General features: G+C 38.0%; 1 protein-coding gene across 2 annotated transcripts in view; it reads left to right on the plus strand.

Annotated features, from left to right (window-relative positions):
• ZMYND11 (zinc finger MYND-type containing 11) overlaps nt 1-23879 on the plus strand; it is a 106971-nt gene that overhangs the window by 55228 nt on the left and 27864 nt on the right. Inside the window, exons 3-4 of one of the 2 annotated variants that reach the window (XM_030444810.1) lie at nt 8171-8330; nt 21208-21252. In XM_030444810.1, coding sequence (XP_030300670.1) covers nt 8171-8330; nt 21208-21252 — 205 coding nt within the window. The remainder of the gene's footprint in view (nt 1-8170; nt 8331-21207; nt 21253-23879) is intronic. The other variant, XM_008503866.2, reaches the window with a different exon arrangement.

Genomic DNA, 23879 nt, shown 5'->3' on the forward strand with positions numbered 1-23879 from the left:
AAAATGCATAACAGGCTATTTTCTTTCTAATTACTAAAAGCAAACCTCTTTACTTTTTATGTCGCAACCAGTATTAGTTTTTGCTTGAGTCATAACATCTTTATGATACCTGAAAGTGAAATTTCTACCTTATATTTGGTTTATTTGCTGTAAATAAATGTGTCTTTCTGTTAAAAGTAAAAAATCATAATTAGTGTGACATGGACATTTAGCAGGTTGTTATCTGGCCTGAAGTGCTCAAGTCTTTCTCTGTAATCAGTGGAGAGAGAATGATCTCCAAAGCACTACTCATACCATTTATTTTAGGCTGTATAAACAGTGGCATCACCAGAAGCAGCAACCCTGCCCCTATGGCTTTTCCAGTAGTTGTACTCTTCCCTAACTGGTAATTAGGTGAACATTTGTGTGACAGTGTGATGATTTTGAATCTCCACCAAGCTAGTACTAATCTGATCCAAAAAAACCCCCACAACCAAATAAAGAAACTTTTTATTACTTTTAAACCAAATAAAAAATAAAATTAAATTAGATACAAAACTGAATCATGAAAACACTTGAATGTATATAGCATGTTTTGAACTGAGATGCACAGTATGAGCTGAACAAATATTTCATTTGCCAGGTATTATCCAGAATGTTATATTCTGAGTCATGTATTACTTGTTTGTCTCTTGAGTACATCCACAGAAAAGTGCTGGATGTAACAGTGGCTCTGCATACAAACAAGTGATTTTGCATATGCATGGGATGCCACTGAGTGATCAGTGCTCCTGTTCCCCTGTAGTGCTCAGTGCACTCACATGTACATCATCAACAGTAACACAGCTCTTGGCTTTAGGTAAGTTTCTCCTTAAGAAGCTGTTAGTAGTTCTGAAAGGAAGATTATTGCAGATAAGGATTGAATAGCTCAGTACCTTAATTACTTGCTTTTCATGGTCATATTGGTGCATTACACAATCTTAAGTGTACAGTGAAGTTGTATGTGTGATAATTTAAATTACTGAAACAAGTTAAAATTACCATGTGTTTGACAGAAATGACCCAGGTGCTGAATATTACAGAAAACGTCATCGTGCCTGTGGTATCTAAAGCATGCACACACAAGATTACTCTTTAGCTGTGTTTTAGCAGCAGCTGATGTGATGCAGCTGAAGTGCTGCATCTTACTGTTTCATTATCAAGTTTATGCATTCTTTTTGTTTTATGAAAACACCGCATAAAATCAGATTCTGTGTTCATGCAAATGCTGTATTTCTAGTTCATGAAGCACAGATCAAAAAATATTTAAAGACATTTCCTATTTAGTCTGTGTGCATTCAAAATAAAAGTTGCAGATACTGATGTCAGAGGAAAAGAAAATTCATCATTTTTCTGTGATTCAGTTTCTTTGTGTCCCCCTCCTGTAATTTTGGACTGCACACGATGTAGATGATAGAATCAGTGTTTGATTGCACATGCAACAGCTCTCTCAGTGCCTCGGTGTGTTTGGTCTATGCAGTGTTCACTGTGAAGCACAGTGAAAACCAAATGCAGCCTGTTCATATACATACATACATCTCTCTTTGTGAAGTGTAAGTACAGAGGAAGAATGCTATTCTTTGGTTGTTTTAACCTTAAGTGAATTTAATCCAGAATTAAAACTTCTGAACCTGTAAACATTAAAAAGTATCAGAAAACAGAAGTGTGCTACAATGTCCCTGCTGAAAACGGTGCTGCTTTTTCTGTCTGTATTGTCTTCAGCTCTGGGTTTCTGGCAAGCAGGGAATATTTATTTCAAATATAATGTTTTGAAATACAAATACTACCACTATTTTGTGGAAGTTAATGGTACCACAGCTCTACATCTGTTGGGATCAGGCAGCCTGCACTTCTGAGACCTGGAGATACATTGGTGAGCACACATCTTCACCAGGCTATTATAGCTAGTGGATTTCTGAGATTTGAGCATGGGTATTTTAAGTTCTTGTGCTATCTAGCTTTATTTGTTAAAAAAAAATAATAAAAATTAAAGTCATCTCTTCCACTTTGACTTTCAGTATGGCCAAGTGACCAATTGTTTGCAAATTTAAAAAAGCATTGAAAGTGCACAGTCCTTTACTAAAACTGCTGCCAATATAAAACTCATAATAGGTTTTTAGCTGCTTTCTTTCAATATTATGTATCATTCCTTAAGGTCTGGCCCTGAATCTAGCATATTTTTATATACCTGTGGCTAACATTTTACATTAATGGCAGTCTTTCATGTGAGCTTAATGGGACTTGGGGTATTTTATTAGATCTCAACTGGGAGTTGTACTGGGAGCTGAGTTTTGCATTCAAGAAAATGGTAAGATCTCTGTTTCTCCTTGGATGAGTTGCTCAGCAGATCCTCTGCTGGTGCCCACAGACTGGAGCTTCCCTTCCTGTTGTGGAGGGTGGAGCCATCCTGTGTAGACAGAGATGCTTGATCCAAGATTACAGTGTTTGCTGCTAAAATTAGCATCTACCTACACTTTTCACACTATTGTATGCTATAAAAAGCAGATATTTTCTATATATATATATTTTACTGTAGTCTTTTTCAGAGATGCTTGCTATAGCATTTTTTTCAGTATTTCCCTTTTGATGAGTTCAGGTTGCTGAGAATGCAATTCCATATGAATCCAGAAAACTGTGTTGTTTTTTTTTTTAATGCTCGTGTCAGCATCCCACCTTAAGTAAGCTTTCTTCCTAGTCCAGCTTTGATTTTTGTGCCACAAAACTCATGCACTCATGTAAACTATTTGCTTCGTCTTGGTAGACTCAGTTATCTTCAAAAGGACTCTTTGGGGCAGCATTAGCTATTTATGTGCATTATTTTGTGGCCATCAGTACTTTTGGACCAGGCTTGGCTTCGTGTTGTCCTGCACAGCACCAAGCAAAAGAGCCGTAAGCTGCGTGACAGCTGTAGGGGAAAAGTTCACCATCTGATCTCCTGCAAGTGCCAGCTCCTCTTGTATCTGTTTTGCTCCCATGGTGATGGCAGCTTTAGAGTCTGCTTCCTCCACACCCCTTAGATCGAAACAGAAACTTCTTGTTCGATTTTAAGGTGTGTAACTAAGCACGTGTTAAATGCAGGTTTTGAACAGAAAGAGATGCTGAACAATGGCTAGGTGGAGAAAGTTTTTTTTCTTTAAGGTTTAGGTGTGGGCTGTTCACATGCTGACAGACATCGGTGCTTCCATCATGTCTCCTGTATATTGAGCAGGCAAGCAGTTTAGAGGAGGATTAAGGTACTTGGTTTGTTCAGGTTTGTTTAGCAAAGGGAGGTGGCAAGACTCAGTTGTCACTTAGTAGTGGCACCAGTTGTAGGAGCTTCTACTGTCAGGGCAATGTGGCTGGGGTGGGGCATGCAGGAGGTGACTGTGTGGCTCCTGGATGCTGTGAGACCTATGAGAACTGCTGACCCCTTTGGCTGTCCCTATGGTGTCTGAGACAGGGGTTTAGAGTCAGGGTTTTAGGATGAGTAACAGGACAGAAGAATATGGTGATATTTGATTGCTGATAAATTTGAAAAGAACTGACTACTGTTTATCTGCAGTGTCAAATAGGTTTAAAATTGCTATTGCACATTTTCTGATTGGCATTTCTGTACTAAATGCAGATGAGCAGTTACCCACACATACAGTCTACAAATCTATTAATGATTATCCTCTTTTCTTCTTTTGCTGCTGGACATAGGTGTGCACATAAACTAGCTGTTTGCACGTGTGCATTTAACTGATTTTGTTGGTAGTGCCTTGTTTCTGAAGGTCAGCACATTTGCATATACATGATTGTGTGACAATGCCAAGGTTTTTTAAGCATGATAATGACCAACCTGTATGCTAAAGGTTGTTTCCCTTTGCTTTCCAAGTGGTGTTGCAATAAGTGAAAATGTGCTTTACTAGAGCTCTTAGAAGTTGATTTTTAAAAAATGTAAGGTTGATAGATTTTCTAGCTTCTTCCTGTCTAATGTCAAGGAGATTTATACTACCAGTTTACAAATGGAGAAAATGCCTATAAATACTGTAATAATTAGCAGCAGTTTGGTTGCTTCTGTACCCTTCAGACAGGCAGTCTCATTTGGTGAATGAGAATTTAACATGCAGATTACAGGGCCAAACCTCCTCTTTTCTTCAGACAGGCCCTCATTCTATATTGTAGGGATTAGCACAGTTATTTTGCAAAGGTTGTTTCATCCCCCTATCTGATTAAGGCTGGTTTGCTGATATAGGGGATTTTACTTTGTCTCTGTGCCTTATTCTCAGCCATCTAAAAGCATATTTGCTTTACTTCTCATGGCTGTCTCCATAATAGCAGTATAGGGATTGTATTACTTCCCAATCTGTTGATGTGGAGAACTGGGCAAGAGCAGCAGAGACCAGCATTGCTTCAACTCCCTGTCTCCAAAGCAAGGCTAATCAGCTCTTGTTGAAAACAGCAACAGGGAATTGCTTTATCTCTCTTACTTATTTTTAATTTCTTCATGACAGACGCTTCAGTGCTTGCAATGCCAGGAAAAGTCTTGCACTCCCTGTATTGGTAGTGTCACTTTTGCACAAAGACATCTCAATATTGTTTTTCCTCCATCCAGTAATAGGTTTGATGTGATAGTTAGGACTCCAAGCACCACACTTTCTGTTTCTAGTTTAACTTTTGTATTTCAGCAACTTTCACAGGTTGTGACAGTTTTTCACATTTCATTATTAAAGAAGTTTAACTATCTGTCCTGGTTCAAGTCCTGTGCCTTAGTAACTTCTTAGTTTAGCTGTTGCCCTTCTGGCTGAAAAGAAATAAGGTAGGATTTCATCCAGCCCCAGCTAGTGTTTTATAGTCTTTGTGAATATCTAGCCAGGTACATTTCACAAGTTTTAATATAAGTAAAAATATGGGGAGAGGGGACACTTTTCTGACAGCAGTTCTACTCTTAGAAGTAGAAATGTTCTCTCTACATGTTTATGCTATCCTATGAATGCTGATAGCATTTTCCTTCAAATGTGGAAAATGTAGCTCTTGCCGATTTCCAGACTGCACAGTCTGAACACTGACTATAGTATTCTGCAGAAAGCCACTGGGGATTTATTACTCCCAATTTACAGCTGAAGAAAATGTTGAGATTGTTTAGTTGGTGGCAGTACTTTCACTGTTGTTGAGAGCACAGGTTGGGTTTAAGAAATGAGAGATTTTGAGACTGCTGCTCCTTTTTATTAGTGCATACACTGCCATAGTTGAAATAAGCAGATTAAACCTCTTAGTTGATTAGAGCTGGTTTAACACTTTCTGGTTTGTGTTATGTATCAGTCCTTATCAGAATTGTGAGAAATGGGTTAGGAACTGGCTGGAGGGCCGGGCCCAGAGAGTGGCGGTGAATGGTGCTGCATCCAGGTGGCGGCCGGTCACTAGTGGTGGGCCTAGTGGGCACAGTGTTGGGCCCAGTTCTGTTCAATATCTTTATTGATGATTTAGATGAGGGGATTGAGTCCATCATCAGCAAATTTGCAAACGACACTAAGCTGGGGGGGAAGTGTGGATCAGCTGGAAGGCAGGAGGGCTCTGCAGAGGAACCTGGACAGACTGGAGAGTTGGGCTGATTCCAACGGGATGAGGTTCAACACGGCCAAGTGCCGGGTCCTGCACTTTGGCCACAACAACCCCATGGGGAGCTCCAGGCTGGGCACAGAGTGGCTGGAGAGCAGCCAGGCAGAAAGGGACCTGGGAGTCTGGATTGACAAGAAGCTGAACATGAGCCAGCAGTGTGCCCAGGTGGCCAAGAAGGCCAATGGCATCCTGGCCTGTATCAGGAACAGCGTGGCCAGCAGGTCCAGGGAAGTGATTCTGCCCCTGTACTCAGCCCTGGTGAGGCCACACCTTGAGTTCTGTGTCCAGTTCTGGGCCGCTCAGTTCAGGAAAGATATCAAGGTCCTGGAGCAGGTCCAAAGGAGGGCAACCAGGCTGGTGAAGGGACTTGAGCACAGACCCTATGAGGAGAGGCTGAGGGAGCTGGGGCTGCTCAGCCTGGAGAAGAGGTGGCTCAAGGGAGACCTCATCGCTCTCTACAACTACCTGAAAGGAGGCTGTAGCCAGGTGGGGGTTGGTCTCTTTTCCGAGGCAACTCTCAGCAAGACAAGAGGACATGGTCTTAAGTTGTGTCGGGGGAGGTTTAGGTTGGACATTAGAAAGAATTTCTTTATCGAGAGGGTGATCAGGCATTGGAATGGGCTGCCCAGGAAGTAGTGGATTCTCCATCCCTGGAGATATTTAAAAAGAGACTGGATGTGGCACTCAGTGCCATGGTCTAGTAACTGCAGCGGTAGTGGATCAAGGGTTGGACTTGATGATCTCTGAGGTCCCTTCCAACCCAGCCAATTCTATGATTCTATGAATCACGAAACTTATATTTTGCATCAGAAGTTTTGCTAGACTGTGTTTCTGCAACTATGAATGATGCAATGCAAACTACATGGTTTCTTCAGCAGGATGCACTGGAGATTATGGCATTGGGTTAATACTTGGTAAGTGTTGGCAGGCCTAGAGTAGCCCACTGGGTAGTGGCAGGGAAATGGCTGCTATGCTCAGTGCCTGATTTCTTACATGAGTAAAATGGGAAGAATGACAGTTTGTATCTGTGCTATGTATTTTGAGACCTATTAAAAACTTGAAGAAACTGCAGAAGACATGCATGCTGTGTCTCTGATGGGGAGGTGGCTAGTACAGAGTTAAAGTGGCTCTTTGCTGAAAAAGCAATAAAGTTAGCAAACACTGACAAAGATAATTTTCACTTTAGGAAGCTGGTTGTGTTTGCATAAATATGTGTATATTTGCACACACATACTAAATACATGTAACATGAGTATATAAACAAATTAGTAGTTTTCCCAATTTCAGGCAGTTTCAAACCCTCAGCACTTTATACCTCAGTGTACTGGTGCTCTGTTTCGAAGTGAGGTAATAGATTTGAGTGTTTGCCTGTTTCATCCCTTCTTGAAACCTGAAGAATTTGGCAAACTCACTTGTAATATTGATTATCATTTAAACAGGTTCTTATGTTGAGCTTTGGTTTCTACAGAATCAGAGAGAAATCAGGTTGGAAGGCAGAGTGTCCACCCAGTGTGATACAGAACTGATGTGTCTTAATCATAATAAGGACATAGATGTGTTAGAATGAGTTCAGAGTAAGGCCACAAAGGTGATCCAGGGGCTGGAGCATCTCTGCTATCAGAAAAGCTGGGATTGTTCAGCCTGGAGAAGAGAAGTCTCAGGGAAGACTTTATAGCTGCTTCCCATTACCTGAAGGGAACCTACAGGAAGGCTGGAGAGGGAGTTTTCATAAGATTGTCCATCCACAGGACAAAGGGAAATGGTTTCAAAATGAAGGAGAATAGGTTTAGACTAGATCTTAGGAAGAAGCTCTTCAGTATGAGGGTGGTGAGCATGTGGAACAGGTTGCCCAGAGGAGCTGTGGATGCCCCGTCCCTGGAGGAGTTCAAGGCCAGATTGGATGAGCCTTTGAGCAACCTTGTCTGCATGAGAAGTGTCCCTGCCCATGGCAGGGAGGTTGGAGTAAACAATCTCCAAGATCCCTTCCAACCTAAGCCATAGTATGATTCTATGTTCACATCTCACCAGTGCAGTTCATTGCAATGTGATCACTGTGGTTATATCTAGAAAAGGAGAAAAAACATTTAGTGCTACAACTCTAGCTGTTGGCTTTTGGTTTGTCATGCATATATTTCACTTTTTAAATAAAACTGTTGTACTCATGGGCATCACACAGGTTCATTGGTACATCTCCACATTGATGCTATAGTATGTATGCTATAGGAGGTATTTCAGAAATGTAAGTTGCAGTTAATTTAAAGAAGTCTCTTTAGAGGCACAAATGGATGTGGAAGTTTATCAGAGACAAGCCCAAGCAGTGTGTGTTTCGTTTTTGAGGTATGATGTTTTTTAGAAGATTACTGTGCTACTACTGGTCTAAGTGTGTACATGATAACTTCAAGGGGAAGAAAAAAATATTTGGAGTAAAAGGGTAAATGGTACAAAGTTTGAGGCCTTAAGAGCAACCTAAAACTTAGACTGTGTATTATTTTAAGTAATTTGATAAAAACTCTTTTTTTTGGTGACACATTTTATAGTTCAGCACCTAAAGACTTTTGTGCTTTGTGTGCAGGTATATGTCTCGAGTCCATGGTATGCATCCAAAAGAAACCACACGTCAGCTGAGTTTAGCAGTCAAGGATGGTCTTATTGTTGAAACCCTGACAGTGGGCTGTAAAGGGTCAAAAGCTGGTATTGAACAAGAAGGATATTGGTTGCCAGGAGATGAGATTGTGAGTATAAAATCTTTGAGAAAATAAATCAAAACTTCTGGTATCTTTGCATGAATGTTCTTTTAATTTCTATTTAAAGTTATTTATAGATTCTGTGTTGGTGCTTGTGAAGAGGGTAATAATGTACTCTTAAACTTTTTTACCCTTTCTATTCCATAGAAGCTCTTTCATCTGGATTTCTAGTTTTTTTTTCTGCTATGAAACATTGGCAAACACTTTGCTTAGTCAACCCTTTAATGTAGTATTCACTCCTGTACAGGAAGACAATAAATATTATTGGTATTACTTGAAATCCTCAGACATCCTCAAATCCCAAAGATGGTATCTTTTTAAAAAAACAGAAGACAAGAATTTTTTATTCATCTTGGTTTAATCTGCATCTGAAGAACGAAGAACTCCCCTTGTCTCAAAAGTGCAACAAGAAGTTGTAGTTTATATACAAATACACATTAAAATGTGTTTTACAGATATTCATGAACACCAGGGCACTCAGTTAAGAAAGATTTTCATAGCAAATTAATTACAGGCATCCAGTCATTGTTACACTGGATGTGTAAAGTCAATAATTTAATTGAGTTAAAGAGGTTGAGAGTTATACTAAGGAAAGAAAAGTGTGTGTTCTCTGTCTCTCCATAGCTGTGATGAAGTGCTCTCACCATTGAGCAGAAAAATCTTATTGCACACTTGCTTTGCCTTTGTCTCTGTACTTACATGACTATGTTTTATAACCAAAAAAGAAGAAAAAAAAAAAGTATGAAATACTGGTAAAGTGGACAGCATTGTCTCAAGCATAGAAACTAATTTAACCTTTGTGGAAAACCAGAAAAATTCTACAGGAAAATAAATTCTAAAATACTGAAATACTCATTACATTGCAGCCAACAATAAGATCCTGAAATGGAAGCAACAGACTATTTTTGTTTTAAAGTGAGAGGATTAGAAAATGGGAACAGGCCCTTTCCATAATAGAAAACATTATGGTTAAAGTTATCCCAGTTACACTAATTTAAACTACTGAAATAGGTATTTAACATACATTATGTCACTGTTAATATTCTCATTCTAGTTTAATTAGAAACTCTCAGTGGAGCTTTTAAATGGTAGGTAGCATTGTTTTTACTGTTCTCCCTGCCAGTAAACATTTCAGATTTCCAACTTAGCTGTTTTAGGTATTTCTTACGTCAGTTTTGTCTGTTTAGAGATGATGTTAACATTAAGCTTGATATCTGTGGATATCTCAAATATTCAATTTTCTTTCCTCTATTGCTAAGAACAAAAAAACCCCAACCAACCAAACAAAAAAACCCCACAAACCAAGCCCAGAAGTGCTTTACGTATCGACATTTTCTTAAATGGTCATTCAAATAATGTTCCTGGCACTTATTAGGAACATTTATCTAGAAAAGCTTGCAAGATAACCATCATGTAAATTCCCAGTGAGTCATCTGAATTACGTAATTATTTCATCTCAGAATGAATTGTCTTTGACTTGACTGAAGATGTTTAAGCCACATTCTGAATAGCCCTTTCCTTAGAAGGATTAAGTGATTGCCAGTCACTGAAATCACTGACACATTGTGCTGTGTCTGATGGCCATCTCAGGTTCTCAGAACACCAAACACCAGTGAACATTTGACTTAACGATTTTATGCAAAAATAGGAATCAGCTTCTGATGCAGGCCATGTTTCAACAGTACCCAACCTCTGATTTTTTAATCCTAATATTGAATCAAAATGCTGCAGGCACAGGAAACAAAGCATGGTTTGGGCATAAAGTAGTTCTTTTCATTCTTCTATTAAAAAAAAATTAATAAGTAACAAAGTGTCATTGTCATCACTTGATATCAAATCAAGTGTTTTCTGTTCTGCAACAACTGGTGCAAACCCATGAAGTTTGGTATGTTCTCCACATTGGACACACTGGATGGTTTTACTGATGCTCTGTCTGCACTTGAGCAAGATGCAGTTTGTAGTTCTTTGTAATTCAGTACTGCTCAGATCTGGTACTGCTGACTGTGGAACCATGAACTCAAGTTCCATTTCAGGCAGGACAGACCACAGGAGCCTTTTCAGACAGTCCACTTGTGGGAGATAGAACTCTATGAAATTGGGCTGTTGATGTTGGAACAGGGATTTCAGACTCCAGCATTTACAGACAGACCCTTGACCCAATTTTCAAACTCGGTTGGACTGATACTACAGGAACTTGGAAAGCTCATAATGTGATAAAGAAAGACTTGAAAACTGATCCACCACCTATTGGCAAAAATGCCCTTGGATTTTAGTTTATTTTCTGGCACCAAGGACCAGCTGTTTCAAGGAATTAGCAGAGAGACTCATTCTGCCATCCCTCCTGTATTCAAGTATCAAGTAAAAAAAAAAAGAATCAAGTAAATACTTGATATTTTTTTACATTCTTGAGGTTTTGGAGCTAAATCTTAGCATTTAAAAAAATCCATATTCAAATAAACAAACTACTGGCCTGGGCTGTAGAACTGCTAAGCACCTGTATTTGTTACTTGTGTGAGCGCATGACCAGAGGCTGCCACAAGGCCTGAAAGTCCTGGTTTTAGTGCTGACTGTGGACTGATAGCTAAATGTTAACAGTAATTAAAAACATACACATTTTGAAAACAGCTCTGTTTGGAAAAGTTTCATTAGGTAATCTGTGGTGCTTGCTTATGTTTTTCCAAACATTTTCCCAGTCCAATAGGTTGACATAACGATAGAACTATGCACTAAGCACATCATCTCTAATAGGGTTAGTTTTAGCTGTCAGAGGAATGTGCTAAAAATTATGCTACTTTGTTATTGTTTTTCTATTAGTATGTTAAAGCCATGGTAAAGGAAAAAAAAAAGAACAAAGAAACCAAAACAAAAAATCCAAACAAACAAAAAACAACCAACCAACCAAAAAAAAACCCAAAACAAAACCTCAGAGAAAAGAACAAGCTGGAGTGCAAACATGAAGAAGCTTGAGGGCACCAGGAGGAGGCCCTTCCAAAGGGGACAAGTCACATGGAAATGAATATTATGAAAAATTGGAAAAAAGTATTATCAGATTTAAAATAAGTATTAAATTGTTTTCTTTTTCTCTCAGATATATGTGGCAGAAATATTCTATATAAGTTACTAAATTTAAAATATGGAGTCAGTTGCCAAATGTACTCTATTCCAACTGGTATTTAAGAGCTGTTATTTATAGAATAATGTTGCTGCAAATATTATCTCTCTGGGGCTTGTGCAGGTACTCATTTTTTTTGCTTATTTGACATCTATACATGTGTTTTGCAGATTTTCAAAATGTATTCTCATCCTACAGACTTTTAATCATCTTGCAGATGATTAATGCATTTGACACAAAATAAATGAGAGAAGAAATTCTTTTCCATTGTTATCCAGGATTTTAGTTAGGAATTTCTCATTTTCACTGTTTGTCAATGCCATAATTATGCAATTCAACAAAATCTCTCCAGCTTCTTGCCTTACAAAGGAAATGACTTTCCTGAAGTCTCCTGGTGGAAGTTTACTTTTCTTCTCTGAAAGCTTTATTTCTGTTTCTCTTGTAGCTTGTAGAACTCGAAGTATTTATTAACTACATAAAATAAATTCTCTCCTTTCTTTTTAGGTTTAGAAAAAAAAATGCAAATTAGTTTTGTTAACTATGTTTTCAATGCAGGGGACAAATGTAGTTCTTGAAGAAAAGAATCATGAATCTCCTTACCTGTTCATTTCTGTTTTCAGTTATGCCATGATTTCATATACTTTTATCTGTGTAAAATAATGGTTGGTTTAATCCAATGAAAGAAATAAAATTAAAACACCTATGTTATGTAGCTTTATGGGGAGTTATTATGGGGAGTTCTTAGCATTAGTTTGTCTTACTCATTTACGTATTCTGTCATTTTTCTACAGACAGTGTACACGAAGCTATTTTGATCATTTAATGTGCTAATTCTCCTCACGATTAAAGTCATAAAACTGCACTGACCCAGAGAGAGGCATTACAGATGTATAATTTCAATTTACATGTGTTCCTAAGGCCAAACAATATTGTGCTCTTCTGTGTCAGCAACATGGGTTCATTGTTTGCATTTGAATGCAATGTCTCTCACAGGACTGCAGTGTTTTAAAGTAGTTTCATAGCAGGCAAATACTCTAATGAGATGTGAAGAGTGAGGCTTCACAGTTAAGGTGCTTGGAGCTATTTCTTCCCTGACAGAATATACACAAGGTGATTATGTTTTCAAGAAGTCACTCTTTTGCAGAGTTCTATTTTCTGATCATTTAACTGAGCCAGCAGCTGATCTGGCTAGTTAAGTCTGACTTTAGAGGTTTAGTTACAGTCATTTTCCTATGCATTTACTTCTCTCCATATCTAAATTATTGCCAGTAATTCCCCATATTTCCCTTTAAAGATTTTTACTTTAGTGGAGAATTACGGGGGAGAGAAAGGAGGGTAGGGGAGTTTGTTTTCTTTCCTGTTTTCACCAAACATTAGAAGTAGAATGTTCTTTTTCCCAAGACATCCTTGTATTCATAACTTGCTAACTCATGCTGGGGAATTTCTGATATTTAATATCTATAAAGTACTGGTGCTTTCTCAGAGTGACTCTAGGTACTTTCAAGTGTCAAGTTTGCCTAAAAAAATCCATCTCTTCACTGTCTTGATTTTCCATCATTTTAACCTTCGTTGTAACCCACTGCCATCACTGTGAGTTTTGAAGGGGGTTTTGTTAACCCTTGTGACCTTAGGCATCCACCCAATGATTATTGTGATTTGATGTATTGCAGCTGCAATTTTGCTAGAATCAATCTATGAGAAAGGAGTATTTTGACTGTTATGTTTGTGTTAATCTAAATTGCTTTAGATTGAGCAAAAGCTGGGTTTCTTACTAGCAATGCTTAATTGCTTTTGTAATTTTATTGATTTTTCCATGCTAGGTCAGTACTGGTAGCCAGAAGTTGTGTTTTGAGCTGGTTATGGCATCTTGAGCCTTTCTCTCTCTGTAAAGATAATTACAAAAAGGTTAAGAATAGTCACTGTCTGAATCTTTTCTGTACATAAAGTAAACTTAAAAAGAAAAGAAAACCAAACCACCACCAACAACAAAAAAACCACAACCAAAAACCAAAACCAAAACAAAAAACCCACCAAAATAAACCCCAAACAAAAAACAAGCCCCTATCAGTTATTGCTAGGAAGCTAGGGGTTGAGGAATGGTTTTAATGTGCATCCCATTCATTTCAGTTAGGAGCAGAAGGATAATGTGAAACAGAAATAGTGACAGCCAGTGCCCAAAGTATCAGAGTTACTGTTTCTCACACATTGTAACAAATAGAGGATTTTTCAGAGAGATTCCTAATTATTGTCAAAAGTACCAGTGTGCTTTACTTTGGTGACTCACTGGTGTAAAGAATTAACGAATGATCCTGAGGGAGAGAAAGAGAATAGATAGTCTTGTATCTCAGGAGAAGTAAGAGGAAACCTTGAGGATCAGGCTATGTAACAGTCTGGTCACACAAGAGTACTCAAGAGAAATAAGATTCTGAAACTTTAAAAATCTTTCATTACTTTCTGTCTTTCCATTCACTGAGGTCACATAATTCAGAGATTATTTAGCCAATAGACCTACATTATATAAATCCACTGTGTGCTAAAAGCAAGGGGTTTTTCTTGAAAATTACTATTGCTAAGTGTAGTAGTATAAAACTGTGCATATTAATGAACAAAAAATTAGTATCTACTGGTGTAATATCATGCTGTGGATATGTGAAAGTTCAGAAAAGCAAATACTTTCATATTGTCAAATCAAATCATAAACTATTTTGTCCACAAGAAGCAAATTAAAACTCTGAACTCCTACCTAATGGGAAAGAAATTCTTGCTGTGTTAAAGCCAAGATCCTCTTTTATCTTTGCATTAGGACTAGTAGCATGCAGCTCATGAGAGTGTTCAGTGTCCTCTTCCTGTCTCTGCATAGGTTATGAATCATGAACAACTCTGCAGTCTTTTCCAATCTTCCTTTCCCTTTCCTTTTCCTTCTCTTCTCTTCTCTTCTCTTCTCTTCTCTTCTCTTCTCTTCTCTTCTCTTCTCTTCTCTTCTCTTCTCTTCTCTTCTCTTCTCTTCTCTTCTCTTCTCTTCTCTTCTCTTCTCTTCTCTTCTCTTCTCTTCTCTTCTCTTCTCTTCTCTTCTCTTCTCTTCTCTTCTCTTCTCTTCTCTTCTCTTCTCTTCTCTTTCTCCTCTCCTCTCCTCTCCTCTCCTCTCCTCTCCTCTCCTCTCCTCTCCTCTCCTCTCCTCTCCTCTCCTCTCCTCTCCTCTCCTCTCCTCTCCTCTCCTCTCCTCTCCTCTCCTCTCCTCTCCTCTCCTCTCCTCTCCTCTCCTCTCCTCTCCTCTCCTCTCCTCTCCTCTCCTCTCCTCTCCTCTCCTCTCCTCTCCTCTCCTCTCCTCTCCTCTCCTCTCCTCTCCTCTTTCTCCTCTCTTCTCCTCTCTTTTTTTTTTCTTGTCCCTCTTCACATCTCTCTTCTGCACATACTTGTTTTTCATCCACTAAAAAAGGAGCTAAAACTGTTTGAAGCATCTTCATATTACCAAAGATGACACTAGTAGAGTACATCTTATTGCACATGTAAGAGATGATACTTCTTTTATACTGGTAATAGAACCTCATCAGCATCTTCACTTGCCTCTTCCAAGTTGATTTTTAAAAATTCCGTTAGTGTAATGCTGTGTTGGTGAATGCATCTTCGAGGCATTCACTCACTGCTCTGGAGCTGAGAGACTGATAAAGTTGTTCATAGATTTCACAAAATGTTTTTTTTTCTGATTGAAAGGCTGTTTTGAAGAATTCCAATTTACTTATGGGATTAAGTAAACTAGCAAAACTAGTATGTATAAAGCTTCCATCATAGGACATAAATTATGCTAGAGGACTAGATTACATCTATCAGTCCATCTTGAAATTGTTCTGAAAATATGCATCTTGGTTTTTTCTACCTCTTCTGTGCCAGCCCTGACCTAGTAGTGTTGTTCTTTTAACTTTGCAAGTTCAAAATGCTTTGCATCTCTTGCAGCTGTTTTGAATCTTTATTATGCCATGCTAATCACTGAATTAAATTTCATTGAAATCAATGGGCTTATTAATATTCTTGCTTCATTCACAATACAAGCAGCCATCATGCTTTTTTATCACTGGCAGCTGAAACAATACCAGCCACACCTACAGCACAGGAGACATGGACAAGAAGTTGAATATTTAAGCAAAGTGTGTAGGAGGATTGGCTGTTGGTTCAGATGAAATATTTCTGTGTGTGCAGAAACATCAACCTATAAAAACATTACAAAATTCCATGGAGATGATAAGGCCAGAAGCAAAATGTAAAAGTATTTTAAGAAAGAAAAGGGGAAGGAAACTCCTTTTGTGAACAGTTCTTGGAAAGAGACTTGGAACTACAAGCAAAGAGATGATTTCTTCATGGTTTGGCTTCATCCTCTTTCTAGGGGAACAAAACCTTCACATACATAATGTGGAAATAAAAGGCATTGCACCTAATAAATACTTCACTCCATCACTGATTTATCTCCCTAATGAAAACAGTCTACAAAACCTCTCTTGACTCAACCTAAGTAATAAATGGTGACTGTAATAACAGAAGCAAATACAATTTCTGAAGAGATAAGTTGAAAGTTTCTATTAACTTTGAGCTCACTTGGAACATGAAGAAAGAAAAAAAACAAAACCCAACAACTTTGATTTGTAACTTTTCTATTTCTAATATCGTGGAGGAGAATATTTGTCTCATCTCAAATAATATAAACTACCCACATATGATCTTGGGAGGGAAACTGAGACTTATTCTTTGCTTCAGGGTCACAGCTTAGAAGAGTGACACAGGTTTTAGCAGTCATTTTGGCTTCAAAAACCTTCACTTCTTTGTTACCTGTGGAAGCTAAATAGTGGCTCTATACTTTGCAGCCCATCACCATGAAATGTCCACAGCATAACTGAAAGGTAGGAGAGGAAATAAACACCTACCTGTCCTGGTCAACATGCAGAGAAGAATTTGGTGTTTTCTGCCAGAATCAGAAGACTTCTCAGACAATTTGATAATAAAGTAATTAGACAAACTTAGGCTTGCAGATTAAACTCAATGAAATAAAGCCAGAAGTGTTCTGAGGCTGTGGAATTCACCACAGAACTTGACTTTTGCATAAGTGTATCAGAAGAGGAAGCATTTATCAGTGAAAAAAATGGAAATGTTTTATCACAAGCCTTTAAATGTATCTGTGTTTAACATGCACTAGAGAAAAAATTTTGTTCTGTCTCCCGACTGGTGGTTTTGCTTTAGAATAAAACTGATTTCTAAAATTTAGGTAAATAAAAAAAGATGTAGAAAGACATCTTTTAATTGCCAAGATTATGAAAACCGATGACAAATAAATAAATAAACAAAAAATTAAATATATGTACTTGAAATTAAGCATGTTGCCTAAGCAGTTGTGAGGCTATAAACTGACAGTGAGTCAGTTTATTGAAATCTGCTTTCAGTATGAAGCCCAGGTTATCAAAGGAAAAGGTCTATAAAGGCAACTGATTTGCAATGTACAGATTATCCTGTCTGTAAAAGCACACATCATTGTAGCTTCCTGCTGTGGTAGTTTTCTAGAAAAAGAAGGAGATGATAAGGTGAAACAATTTCATAAAGGAATTCTAGCTGCTAAAGTCTTTGAGGCTTTGAAGAAGAAATGGATGTTTGTTTGCTGAATATTTTTGATGGGCAAAAGCAGTAGGAAAAAGCTGCAAAATAGGAGACAATGTATCTGGTAAATACTTATATACGAAGAAACAACTGAGAAGAAAATAAGCTTATTTTGATGTTGAATTTAATGCATTACTCTAGCATTAATTATAAAATATGGGGTGATCTAAGGAACTTTATCATTGGAAAGCAATCATGCCGATCAAATATGGATCCTGGACTGCAATGATAAAAGGGAAATACTTTATTAAACAGGTAGCTCACCATCTACAGATGGAGAAGTCCTCTGAGCCATCAGGGAATTAATTGTGTATTCCTCAGTTCAGAGCCTAACACACCTAAAATTATAAAAGCAGATTCTGTCCAGCTCTACAGGTAAACAGCCACATTCTGTAAAACTCCTATTACAGTGCAGTTACTTGGAAGTTCATCAGTATTGAAAAAGCTGTGGATAGATGGGCAAGGGGAGCTGAGCATGGTTTAGCATTTCCACAGCTCTTAAGGGCTCTTATAACTGCTCGTCTGAGCCTGAGACTGCCTTCTATATGGGTCACATATTCTGATGTTCAGATTTTGAAAGAATTGGTTACCAGGCAAATAATCTAGATATGCAGTAGATGTTTACAGCAAATGCATAAGAAGCATTTCCTTCAGGTTTTGTAGTGGAGGACAGAAGTGCACAAAGGCTGTACATTCCCTCAGTGGCTTGTTATATTCATGAATCATAAAGACAGCAAAGTGCCTCGTGAGGTTACCTATGGTAAAGCTCATGTCTAATCCAGAAAACTTTGATGGGAACAGATTCTGCTTGAAAAAGACAGAAAGGAATGGAGTTTTTAGGAATGGACAATGTGTTTAGAAAGAAATAGATGGGGCTCTGAGCAACCTGATCTAGCTGAGGGTGTCCCTGCTTACTGCAGGGGGGGGTTGGACTAGGTGACCTTTAGAGGTCCCTTCCAACTCAAATTATTCTATAATACTGTGATTCTAGGTGCTCCTTTGTTTAATGTGAAGGGGAACATAGGTGCCAGCAGCATACTCTGAGACCACTTAATGAGACAAGTTGGATGCCAGAGAAGAGTCATGGTATGGTAGAAACACTCATGCTAGAATGCAGTGTCACCACTTGTTATTACAATAAAGGCTTTTCATTTATAGCAGAAAGTTTGAATTATGAAAGATACAAAGTACAGAAGACAGAAATTACTTCCCAGCAGCAGATGCTGATGGATGCAAGTTACCATTTCCTTCAGTGTATCTGTTGAGGGACTGGTAGTCAGCTTGGTTGGGTTCCAGTGAAGAGCTACTGAAAGCCAACAAAGAAACCTTAACAGAAAGATCCAAGATTTTAAGGGCATCTCTCTTAGCTGAAGGTGGGAAAATTGAAAGAACTGATGGAAGGGGGGAAGAAAAGGAAGAAGTATTCATTATGGCTGTTCCTGAATCCTAAAATACCTGAATCCAAAACATTATTCAAATTGGGCATGGTTACCTCATTAGATATCAAAGAAATGGGAATATGAAAAATAGTGGGAACTCATTCACTATTATCCTTTTCAGTTTCCTAAGCAATTAGGAAATAATAAAAGATTATACTAAAGTTTGGGGTTGATGATTTGAAAATATCTGAAACTAAATAGCATCCAAATACTATTTTAAAATAGTTTGTATTTTGTAAATTACTTCTTTCTTCTGGCATGGACCTTGAGCCATTCCAGATTCCACCAGTATGACAGTCCAAATGTGGTGTTACAATACAAAGTGGGCAAAATCTACTGTGTATCTAATGCTTTTCCTTCGAACTAGATGTGCAAAATTATTTAAGCTTTTTATCTGCTAGACAGCTGTAGGGACTGTTAAAGCAGGGACACTACACAGGGCTGACGATGAGCTTGCACCCTGGTGGGTCAGAATAAAAATCCAGTGATCTGGAAGGAGCTGTGTGCCTGTTGGTGTGGATAAGAGACACAGAGAAACACCACAGCAGGGCATAGCTAAGAAGCAAAGAAACTCTGGAGAAGAATTTGAAACTGAACACCTGGGGGAAAAAATTGTCCAAAGAGTGCTATGGGATAAATGCCCCAGAGGAAAGGCTGGGAACCAGGAGCTCCATGGAAAATGCTTTCCTTCATTTGCGTCATATTGAATTTAGGACAGCAGAACTGTATGTATATTATCTATAAATAAACACAATTGCACCAAAGAGGTAACTGACTTAAAATTGTTTTTCCCATCTATGTGACCCTTTTTTTTTTTTAGCTTGCTGGATTTGGATGTTTTGGGAAAACTAGTTCAAGAGTGTGAAACCAGCAAATCCCTGTAAAGGGGAGTTTCATAATAGAGTTTTGCCTTTTTTCCCCCTTCCCTTTTCCTCTCTCCACCTGATAGTAGAGTGACATAATATCAAGTATCTGGGCTACCATTAAGGGACTTGGAGAAAACAGATTAACAGGTAAGAAATGAGCTATATTAATGGAATGTGCATTATAAAAAGGCAAACCTTTTAAACAAAGTCTAAGAAAGGAGATTATATTGTTTTGATGTTCTACGCCTACATATAGTTTATAGGTAAAAAAAATTTACTAATTGTTTTTACTATTAAAAAAAAAAAACGAACCAAATAAACAACTATAATTGTGGTCTTACTTAGGTGTGGAATTGACCTAAGAGTTACAATTGTGACCTCCAAGTTATTGTTAATTTTACTGTCAGTATGTGCTACACATCTCCTACTTAATGGTATGCTAATGGTACAGCAGGATGTCACATTCACCAACATACAGATTTCCTATTTCAATTACAGCTAAGTAAATCTCCATTACTAATGAGCAAGCATTTCTTTCCACTGTAGATTTGCATCATAATGGACATTTTCTTTATTCACAGAATTATTCTTTCCTTGACAACAACTATATATATTACTCCACGGTAAAGGATACGACATCATGATTTATTCCTTTCTGTTGGGTTTATCTGTATATAAAGTGTCAAATGTTCTGGATAGCCTGACATTTTCTGTCCCATGTTATTTTTTTCTTTTGTTCTTTCTGGATAAATTTATGTATTTGCTTTAAGACAACCTACTTAAGACAAACCACAAAAAAGTAAGCTTATGTGTTGGTCATAAATTAAGCCATATTTTCAAAACTGTTGCATTGTTTCATTCATATTACTAAGAAATCTCAACTATTGATGGCAGTGCAAAATGACCTTTCTGGTATAATGTTTCACTGATTGGAGTGACCACAGGTGACCCATATCACTGGTAGGTCCCACCCTGTTAACAGACCATAGCTCTTTAGCTATTAAATAGAAATCAGACATTTGCTGATGCATGTATCCACAAATGCAACAGGCAGCTAAGTAAAATGAAGGGGGAAGGCCTCCTGTTACATCTGAGCTATGCAGCTTTGCTGCCAAATCCACTCCCTCTTGGGGCTTGTGGCCAGTCACTGGGTGCCACTGAACTGCTGAACTTGGGCAGCTGGATGCTGCAGTCAGAGGATTCCCTTTGTCTGCCAGCACACTGACACAAGAGGCTTTCCCTGCCCTGCCTCAGGAAATGAGGACATTGGCAAATTGAGTCTCTGTGGTGGAGATCCTTCCTTCATTCTGCATGGCCCCAGGAAAATGTACAAATGAGGAGTGTGAGTTTTATTGACAGAACTGATAGCTTAATCCTTGATAACATGCAGCAAAGAAGGTGCTGCTTTGATTTTGGTGGGACTGCTCCCTATGCTGGAAATTATGTTACAGTGATGCTTTTTAGATGCCCAAAGATGGTTTATGTATCAGAGAGTGCATTAATTAACAATCACTGATATTCTTGATGATTTTTAAGTTGGCCTGGTGGTGGGTGTGTATGTGGGGAAGAAGATGGGTGTTGGGGTTCTTTTAATGGTATAAGTACATGGGATAGTTTAAAGAAACAAAACGGGGTGAAAGCACTAGGTAGCATTCCAGAAATGCAGGAGGAAATATATGCAAACAGATGTTAAAAGTAACAGATTGATTTCCTGCTCACTGTGCATGAATTCTCTCTAGCCTTGTGTATATCCTGATAATCGGATGGCTTACAGTATAGATACAAAGTTTGTTTTGTTTTTATTTTGAAAGGCCTACGGTATGCAGCCTTTTTCCCAGACAGCAGCAAAAAACAAGGTGAACAATTTTTGCACTATGTGGTTTTGAATTCTGTCATATTTTCTATTACGTTTCTGTCTTCCATTAGGATAGCTTAGTTTACTATATTAACCACCACCATCATCCATATCACTTCCAATTCTGAGTTTAGTCTACATTATGTATGTATGTAGTTTGATGATTTTTTTCTCTCCCTTGGGGGCTGGAAGTGGTTACTCACATGTTACAGTTCAAGATGTTGTTACAATGGTTGCCCTTTAATCAGTCCTTTTCGGAGCGGCTGATGACACCTGGTGGTGTATTCTGTAAATGCAGACTTAACCGTGTTTGCAGCTGGCGGAGAATTTTAACCTGTCCTACCCCGAGCACTGCAAGTCAGACTTCCAACTATTTAAATGAATCTCCTGCATGGAAAAAGTGTGTTGGGAGCACATTCTCCTCCCACTCAAACTTATGTAAACCAAGAGAACCAACAATGTTTCATCGCTGTTGGAGCAAAAGTAATGTGCCTCTGACCTTGCTATTATGGTCAATAGGGAAGTTGTTCACAAGGGCTATGTACCTTCTTTTTTTTTTTTTTTTTCCTTTTATTAACTTTTGAAATATATTGCATAAATGAATGTTTTAAATACACTTATGTGCTAAATATACTGCATTAAACTAAGAATCTTTTCTGTGAAAAGCCTCAATGTTTATATTTAGAAATAATGTTTTCAGAACTTTACAGTGTGAATGCTGAAAGAAGCTTCTTTTATTGTTTAATTTAATGCCCTGGTTTCTGGCTTGAGTGGATGTTTTTTCTTGCCAGCAAGTATATTTCTAAATGTTTTTAACATTCTACATCTCTTTGCCAGCATATTTCCTAAAAACGAAATATCTGGTATGTACCAATAAGAACCTATTATGAGTAAAATTTAAGAATCCTGGAGTGTTGGTGCTCAGGTGAAATTCCTCAGTAGCCAGGATCTATTAGTATCTTCTCAGTTTGATTTTTACCTCCATGGTTCTTTATTTGAAACTGATTCATTTCCTAACTTAATTGGCCCTTTACTGCCATGTGATTATTTTTATTTTTTTTAGTTTCATAAAGAAAAAAATAGTATTGCAATTAATATGAAAGAAATCTAAAACTGTACTTGACCCTGATTTTTCTCGCTCTACAGGCAAATCAAATACATCAACAATGCAGTATCTTTAGTTCTTTCTAAAATATCATAAAGGGCTCCCAAATTGCACTGCCACTGGACTTTTGGAAAGGTGAAAGATTTGGTGAAAAGTGAATGTGTTCTTTATAGCCAAGTTATTTGGTATTATTATGCCATTCTGACATTACAGAGCTGACAAGTAGAATTAACTGAGGAGAAATGAAAGAAGAGTCAAGTTAATCTGCACAACAAAGGAGGGCAAAGCTCTGAGTTCAAAAATCATTGGTTAATGGTTATTTGAGGTTTTTTCCCCCTAAACTCACCGACCCTCCAGTCCAGCATTCCTGGTATATAAATTTCAGCGTAGGCAGTCTGGGGCTGTCCCTAAATCCCTTATATTCACACTGGGGGGCTCTGGTCAGATGAATTATGTACAGAACATGACTGCTTTTCAGCACATGGGACTGGAAGTGCCACTTGTGTGTAGCACTTTTTACACTGCTCAGGTGGAGGAGACCTCTCACATAAGGACTTAAATGGCTGTAGTTCCCAGGCATGGGAACATGAGAATTGGACAAATGCCAGTTCTGGCAGTTGGTGGGAATCGCTAACTTCACCTTTATGACACGATGTTAAAAAGAGCTTGATCAGATTTTTGTCAAGATAATTTATTGGAGTATGGGAGTATTTTTCAGAGATCTGAACCCATTGAAAAGTGAAATCGGACATGAAAAGGCATTGGGAGTTTGATACATGACAGCTTTTTTTGTCTTCTGAGTGTAGGGGAAAGTGTGGCATTTCAGATAACAAACTTAAAAATTTAAAACTGGCCACTGTGAATTCTGTCTGTAGATTCCTAGAACAAAATTCTGTCTCCAAATTTTATGCATCCTGCTCTCATTTACTTCAGCAAAGCTTGTGCACATGTTTCAAGGGTCAGAATTTGGCCGTTGGAGCTGAATTTTCAAGGAAGATTGTATTAAAGACATCTGTGCATCAGCAGGACCATATCCTTTGTCTTCTGTAGAACATTTCAGGAAGAAGTGCTGTTGGGCACTGCAAGTGAAGCTTTTCATATTTTTTTAATTGTATTTGGATTGCTTAGTAGAAATATTTTGCAATACAAGTTTTATGATTTCATTTGTTTCTTGTAACTCAACACTTGGACACTGAAAGTTTGTCAGTTTTAGGAGATTAAAGACTTGAAGGGACCACCCTTCAGAAAATTACAGTTGAAAGTATACTGTAACAATCAAAACAAGGGGAAATAATCCAAAGAAATAGGTATGGTCTGTTAAGGTGCACAAACTTTCATTTGTAGTCAAATTCAGAGAGGTCAAAAAGTGTTTCATACAAGGACAGAGAACAAACCCACTTTTCATTGTGGACAGAGCTCATGTTTGAAATTGTTACTAATCAGACACTTGAAAAAAACTAAAACTTGGCATTCATATTCTATTTGAGTTAGTGTGTATGAAATTGGTGATCTTTAAACATGTA

This window comes from Calypte anna, chromosome 2 (genome assembly GCF_003957555.1).
Source record: "Calypte anna isolate BGI_N300 chromosome 2, bCalAnn1_v1.p, whole genome shotgun sequence".
In the NCBI taxonomy this organism is placed as follows: Eukaryota; Metazoa; Chordata; class Aves; order Apodiformes; family Trochilidae; genus Calypte; species Calypte anna.